The 8,231-nt window shown below is 33.3% G+C and overlaps 1 protein-coding gene across 1 annotated transcript; it reads left to right on the top strand.

Annotated features, from left to right (window-relative positions):
• The first annotated feature begins 6,221 nt into the window (after positions 1–6,221).
• On the top strand, positions 6,222–8,231 carry LOC125501885. Its single transcript, XM_048659007.1, has one exon. The coding sequence runs from the start codon at positions 6,222–6,224 to the stop codon at positions 8,229–8,231; it is 2,010 nt and encodes a 669-aa protein (XP_048514964.1).

Below are 8,231 nucleotides of genomic sequence, written 5' to 3' on the forward strand. Positions count from 1 at the left end.
TACTACACCGAGAAAAAGGATTTGTTGAATCCAGCATATATATTTAGTCAACGTCAAATTTGTTGCATCAAATAACTGATATTCACATGAAGTGAGAATTAGTTGGATTAAAAAATTTGGTTGGCTTCTTTCAAACAAATAATTTTGTTGATAGATTCGGTGTATACAACCACAACACTTATCACATGAACTAATAATTTGTCAACGTTACTTTGTATTTAGTCCAATCTAGTCAAGTATTTGCTTGGGTGATTTTGTGGTAATCATGTCATATTCTGTTAGTTGAATCACGTTAAATAGTAGCATCAGGGAACTACATCGGTTGAATTCTGCAATATATTTAGTTATATTTTAAATTGCTTGGATCAACCTCTCGGTTTTTGATTGAAGAATTGCTATAGTTGGATTAAGAATGTAAGCATGACTCAATGAACTAAATAACTTTGTCCAAGCAACCAGCTCATACAGAACTAAAATTTCTGTAGCTTGAACTAAATAAATAATAATATGCATCCTCAAAGTTGAGTTCGGTCAAAAGATATAATTTCGTGGGTAATTCTGTCACATTCACCTAATATTTTGTTGATTAAAACATGAGATAGGCGTATGGAACAAAATCAGGGTAACTTGCAACTTTCAGGCCGTGTTGAATTAACACAATATCCGAATAAGTTATAATGCTAAGTACCCTTGATCAAGAAATCTGATTCATTTAGTTTAACCAAGACGTTTGTTGCCCGGAATGCCACAACATTAATTAATGTTCTCAATTTTTGAATTGCTTTGAATGAAGAGTCAATTCGAAATAACTCATAAATCGAATTATTTTAATGTGATGCTTTCTGTTTGTCCCATTGCAACAAGAAGTTTGTGGCACCACTTAGCTTACCCTATGGCTGTCTGCCAGATGGGCGTATAAAATGGAGAAAAAATCCAAATCACATATTTTAAAGAAATTTGGGTTTTTGACGATATTTTACGTAAAGTAATGTCAATCAGATGTTATCTTTTTATTTCGTGCACTTTTGTACGAAATACTTTCTTATGGCAGCATCTGTACATTTTTGTCGATTACGTACTTCTAAGTTGCTATAGCTGTCATCATGACTATACTTATTAGAGCCGTCCTTAAAAGGGTGATTTTTTAAATTTCTTACGATCATCTCTCAAACGGTTCCAATGACGGAAAAAAAATTCCCTTAAAGTTTCAGCTCTTAATTCCAACGGGAAAACGTGCCGCACAATTTTTTTTGTAATTAAAAAAAAAAAATTTCATATTTCTACGTTGTACGTACCTACTTAAAAAAAATATATAATGCTCTAAATCGATATCTTAGATGGGTAAATCTGTGCAACTAATAATTGTTTGCCTGATTTTAACATTCAATGAATGCTGTAGATAAATTAAATTTCCTGCAAAATTTACTCAAATAGATTAGTCCTCTTCACTTTTTTATTCGTTTCAAGCAATGAAAGATAATCTAAAAGCTTTCAGTTTTTTGTATTATATGTATACCGCAATAAAAATTATTTATTTTTATTTTTTTGACTACAATAAATCATCATCCAAATGCATTGATTAATAAATAAAATCAAAAATTTTATTTTCAACAACTGTGTAAACTGTCAAAACTGCCGTTTCGAATTAATTTTTGAAAAAAGAGCAGAAAATTGAGTTTTAATTATAAAAAATTAAAAAAATCACCTTTTTAAGGACCACTCTACTACTTATACTTCTATTCCTTCCACACTTCTATATGGTTCGAATTACAGAAGTAAGACATGCTACCCAAGCAATCCCTCATTCTAATTGAAGGGATATTTCGTAATTCAGAAAACGGTGCGTTAAATGGAATGTATGCGTTGTTGAATTAATGCGCTACCGGTCCGGAAATGCATTTTGAACGCCGGTGGCGCTTGCTGTCGAGTTACCGCGCGTAGTGTGTATATGGTATAAGGATCCGCGGCCGCCAGAGCCCCAAAACAAATATCACATTTTACAAAATCAACTACATCATTGGTTGATTTTGCATTTTTACGCGAGCGCATAATTCATCTTAATTTGTAATTCCGCTAAGAAGCAAAGAAACGGTCTTTCTTCTTGGTGCAGCAGGTCAGCGTGGACGCGTTGTTTCAGTGCCGTGGTATTAATATCGGTATATATCCACAAATTAATTAGCAATCCGCCTGTTCATAATTAATCTGAATACAAATTATTTTTGCCTGAAATATTATTCAATACTAAAGTGTACTATTTCCGAAATACTATCACCCTTTTCGTGATTGTGATTAATGCCACGATGGCTGATCCCGCATGTACGGAACTTCTTCGATCTTGGGGCTTCGAAAATCTAATAGAAAAATTCAGAGGTAAGTGAAATTATAAATTATACTCCACATTAATACGGAAAAATGAAAATGAAAAAGCGTCCTCCTAGAAAATTATACATTTCTTGTACATCTTAAAAAACTTCATCAAGCGTGTGCGTTTTCACTTAGAAAACGCGTTTCGTAGTATCTTCGTTCGGGTCAGATTTGATTAAAATCCCATGAAAGTAGATATTCAGCCGCCTTTTGTCGAAAGAATCGTCATTTTCGTCGTCGTTTCGGAGAAAATTCGAATCGGCAGTAGCACCTTATACATACGCTACATTGTATCTCGTCAAAATATTATCATTATTATTATTTGTCGCGGCGAAGCAAACATTTTGTTAATATGACTATACCTGTTGACTTGAATCAACACGATTGAATAACAGAATGATTCAATTCACGCTTTTAGCGCTCAGATTGATAATCACTTGGAATTATTGAATTTTCAGTTACTTTCAAGTAACTAATAATTCACTGTGCCATTTTACTACATCATGCCATTACCTTTCCGTTCGTTCACCTTTTAAAAGATTTGAAAAATTTTCTTGTTTCTATCTATGTATTAGGAGGGGTCGTAAAAGAGTTTTTTCTCTCTTTTTTGAGTTTCGGGGTAGAATTTTCAGCTTATACAAGAAAATTTTTTTGATAAGGCAAAAATATTTTTTTTCAATATTTTGGGGTGGCCCACTAATTTAAAGAATTAATAATGAATTTAAATTTCCGATTGTTTTTTCGAATTTTTTTTTTTATATTGTTATTGTGACAAAAAAAGTTAGAAAAAAATGACTTGCTTCTTTTTCTGTATTAGAGTAAAAGTTGAGTTGAAAACGATCATGTTCGGTAATTTTCAGATGTTTTTAAAAGACAAATAATGAATTTTCGTTCGAAATTGAAAATTTTAATTCATTAATTATTTTCAAAATTATTGTGCCACCTGAAAATACTGAAAAAAATATTTTTCCGTTTTATAAACTACAAATTCTACCCCCAAGCTAAGAACAAAAAAGAATCGATCCACCCTATTATCTATGCATGTTCAAATGACTTTTCTAATTTTCTCTTGTTATAATTACATGACTAAACAATTTTTTTTTTGTCATGTCGCCCTTAGACAACGAAATAGACTTAGCTCTGCTGAAAGAATTAACACCGCCACTCATTCAAGAGCTCATTCCACAAATAGGAACACGAATAAAATTTACCAGAAATTTAGAGATGCTGTCTCCTCCTCAACCCCCACAAGGACCTCTTGTTACATTACAGGTACAATTCAAATTTGATGGAATTAGTTTTGAGAAAGAAAATTTGTCGATAATCAAGCCTTGTGCAGAACTTCTTTCAGAACTTGAGTAATGAGTTAATGTAAAATCTAAGCAAACAAATTTTCAAAGTTGTCCAATGTGTCATTACTCATTCTTAGATTGACTCACTGGTTTAATTATTTCAGTTAGATGCTTTGGATACTGATACCGACACCACACTAACAGATTCTACTTTCCCTCAATTATCTGATTCCGATCTTCATACAGATATTGATGAACTATTTAAACTAGAAAAACAGAACGCTTTTATGGAAGAATCAGCACTGGAGAAATTCTCTAAACGAAATATTGAAACATTATTAAAAAACACAGTTGAGGGTCGAGCAATTTTGAAATCATATTCAAAATCTAGAAAATTGGACCGCAAATGCCGTAACAGAATAGTTGATATTATAATATCTGAGACTATGAAAGACTTTAATGGGTATGTCATGAGTATTCTTTGTTCCAAATTAATAAATACGAACCACACCAAAATAGGAGCAAAGTTTTGTTTCTGAAAGTATCTATATGAATTGCATACCGAACGGTGTTCAACGTGTCGTATTATAACTGCTTTTTTAACTTTTCAGTGTATTAAAAAACGTCGACTTTGCCCATTTGGCCAAAAAAATTGTTGGTTTGTTCCCTTCGGAGAGCGAAGCAACATATTATATTCCACCGATCAAAAAAAGATTTTCCAAAACGCATAAGCCGGTTACTGCTCGCGGTAAGCTCGTCGATAAGTATCGAAACAAAGTCAGAGATTATAGAAAATTATCTGGGTACACCATTGATAAACAACCTACTAGGTTACAAGAGCCAAATGCAGGTATTTAATTTAAGATTAAATTTTATTTACATATTTATGTTTATCGACTTCTATAACTGTTTTTTTATTCCCTTTTCTCTAACCAGATGATACAGTGATCCAAGAGAGTGTAGTCTGGCTGCAGCATAATAGAGAGCCATGGGACTCTGTCGTTAAACATTGGGAAGCGACTGCATCTATACGAACGCTGAAGCAGCAATCAGATTGCAAACATATTGTTGATATTATACATCAGTGGCCCATACTGCGGAATCCCTTGGGATACATTTTGATTGAATCTGACTTTGCACACCTTCAACTGACCAATAATCTTAATGCCTTTGCAAATTGGCATAATTTTTTTACAAATATAGAAACTGTCTGCTCACCGAATAAGAAGGAAAAAAATGCCAGCTTACTATGGAATATATTAGGTCAAGACAATATCACCAGTGGTAAAGACTAACATTCTTGAAAAACATTTAAATAAATTTTTGTAACATTTAATAACGTGCTTTATTTTACAGATTGTACAGTTGTTGTACAGTGTTTCCTACTTTCATATTTGGTACCACCTAGAGGTCGTATACGTAACAAAAAAGAACATTGGAAGCCCTCAATAAGTGAATGCCAGGATAGTATTATTCAACATGCAGAGGTGAGTAAAATATTTCAGAATTAGTAATTTCCGATGGAGACTCGCAAAGTTAGCAAAACTGATTAAATCTGAGTCTTCATAATTAATAATTCATAAATTAAGTCCAAGACATTGATTGACTTCAATAATCAGTTATGTTAAAAAAAACATCAGGAATAAAGATTAGACAATTATTTAATGAACTGCATAGTCTATAAAACCAATATTAATCATTTATTGTTTTACAGCTTCCTGGAGATATTTCAACGATCCAAGAAAAAAGGATTGATGCGATGAATAAACTCGGACTACCGGTACAGCCTTACATCATAGTTGTAGGGCCTACGCTACAAAACATAGAAAGTTTCTATGTCAGCATTGACAAGATTTTATATCAGTTACCATCCGCGTTAAAGGCGATCGACATTTGCTTCAAAGCATTCCATACATTTAATGCTTTGTATCCACCTGAAGCGGAGCACATCTGGTACCTGATACAATCAGGTCTGTATAAATTTAAAAAAACTAAATGGGATAAGCAGGTTTCTTATGTCATGGATATTGTAAACTCAATTCAGTAGTTTAATGATTAGTTCTTCGATATTTTTGTCAATGTGATATTAGCACAGTTTTTCCAAGAATAATTCTATAACAATTTCTTGGCTGACCATAACTCAAAATGAATCCATATCGTTGTCCATTTTGTTCGAATACCTTCTTGTTGTCACGGGATGTAATTGTTCACCTGAAATTAAGGCATAGTACAATGTTGTTTACTAATTTCTATTGTGCACAAAACAAATGTTTCCGTAGTTTTAGTAGTATTTATGCGTTTAACAAACATTTAATCAGCAAGCATCCTTCCAATACGACCATACCAAGCGTGAAATCACAAAAATGCATACCTTGTCCAATCGAACCTGTAGCTTCTTTGAATAACTCGGTCCCAGTATCTCCGCCACCAGCTAGGTCGGTCTCCAGTAATAGTTCAATAGAGGATTTTAAAAACATCGTTTCAAACGCTGCCCTTTGCTTCATCGCAAAACTTTATTCTAACGACTCTGTAACAAGGGCTCTGATACAGGAAGTAATTGAAAATATGAATGAATTCCTGACCTCTGGTTGGATTGACGTTCTCAAACAAAGATTTACTAATCACAAATTAGGAGATAACGAATCCGATCTGAATGACCTGTTTGTGATTTTGTCAAGTCCATTTTCAAATTTAGCAACCGAATATAAAAGACTCAAATTTTACGAGAACTCGCGTTTTCTCATTCAACCAAAAGAATTCTCCGTTGGTACGTCATCAGCACCCAGTACTACTAAAGATACTAGGCAGCTAAATATAGTTAATTTAAATGCACAAATGATACCCTGTAACAAAGTTTTGAAGACATTCCTTGAACTACCTAATGTTTTTGATAAAATAATGTTATATGTTGAAAAACTTAAATCAAGTGGAGTTGTAAAAAACATAGTGCAGACGAATTTATGGAATTCAATCGAACAAAAATTCAATGGCAAATTAGTCTTACCTCTAATTCTGTACTTTGATGACTTCGAAGTGAATAATCCATTAGGCTCTCATGCAGGAATTAACAAACTGGGTGCTATTTATTACACGATTGCCTGTATACCACGAGAATATTCTGGTATGTTAGAAAACATTTTTGTCGCACAACTGCACAATACATTAGATCAAGCAGAGTTTGGTAATGTAAATATTTTTGGAAGAGTCATGAATGAAGTATCGGAACTGGAAATTCACGGTATCGAAATAGATGTATCCGGTATAAGAACAAAAGTGCATTTCGCTCTATCTCTGATTTCAGGGGACAATCTCGGTCTTCATGCCATTTTAGGTTTCAACACAAGTTTCAATTCCAACTATTCATGTAGATTTTGTTTAGCGGACAAGCCGATGTTACAGGGTCTATTATCAGAGAATACTGAAATTATCCGAACTATTGAAAATTACTCAGAAGATTTATCAAAATTAACTGGTGGCATTAAAGAACCATGTATCTTCAATGAACTTAGTAGTTTTCATGTGACTGAAAATATATATGGTGATACAATGCACGACCTATTTGAAGGTGTATGTCGATATGATATGGCAAAAGTTTTAAATCATTTGATATTTGTAGACAAATTGTTTTCTCTTGGTAGACTTAATGATAGAATCCGATTTTTTACTTATGGTAGCACTGTCACAGGAAATATTCCCCCTCAAATAACTAGCAACGCTCTTAAAAAAGGACAATTGATAACTTCGGCATCAGAAATGGTTTGTTTAGTTCGCCACCTTGGTTTTATTATAGGCGATCTTGTTCCTATTGATAATGAGGCATGGGAACTGTACATTACTCTGAGGGAAATCATTTGCATAGTAATGGCTACATCGACTACGGCTGAATCTGTTCAGCTTCTTGATACTTTAGTTTCCGAACATCATTCATTATATTTAAAATTATTCAATGAGCCTTTGAAACCTAAACACCATTTTCTAATTCATTATCCTCGTATTATGACAACAATAGGTCCACTAAAAAATATTTCTTGCATGCGCTTCGAAGCTAAACATAAAGAATTAAAAACTATGGCGAAGGTCGTATCCTCGCGTCGAAATATATCTCGTACACTAGCGCTAAAACATCAATTAAAAATGTGTCAAAGATTTATCGCGAAACAAGGTTTTCAAAAACGTATTTCCTGGGGGGTAGAATGTCAGACAGAGTTAAACGATTATCATGATTATGATTATTTCAAAGATGTGCTACCTAAGAGCAATAGCGATGAATATATTTCTGTGTCATGGGTAAATGTTAGTGGGACTGTATATAAACCTAGTCAAGTTGTAGTAGTAGACGTAAGTGATCAGTTTTTATTGTTTGGGGAAGTTCAGTATATTTTGATAGATTCGGAACAAGAAGCTCACTTTTTATTCATTAATAAAAACACCTTAGGATTCTCGAAACATGTCCACGCATTTGAAGTTACTAGCACAAAATCTTGGGGCTTCATATTTCAGAAAAATCTTATTACTTACACGCCATATAATGTACATACCATGACGGATGGTGTCGATTACGTCATGTGCCTCTAG

This window comes from Athalia rosae, chromosome 7 (assembly GCF_917208135.1).
Source record: "Athalia rosae chromosome 7, iyAthRosa1.1, whole genome shotgun sequence".
NCBI classification, from domain to species: Eukaryota; Metazoa; Arthropoda; class Insecta; order Hymenoptera; family Athaliidae; genus Athalia; species Athalia rosae.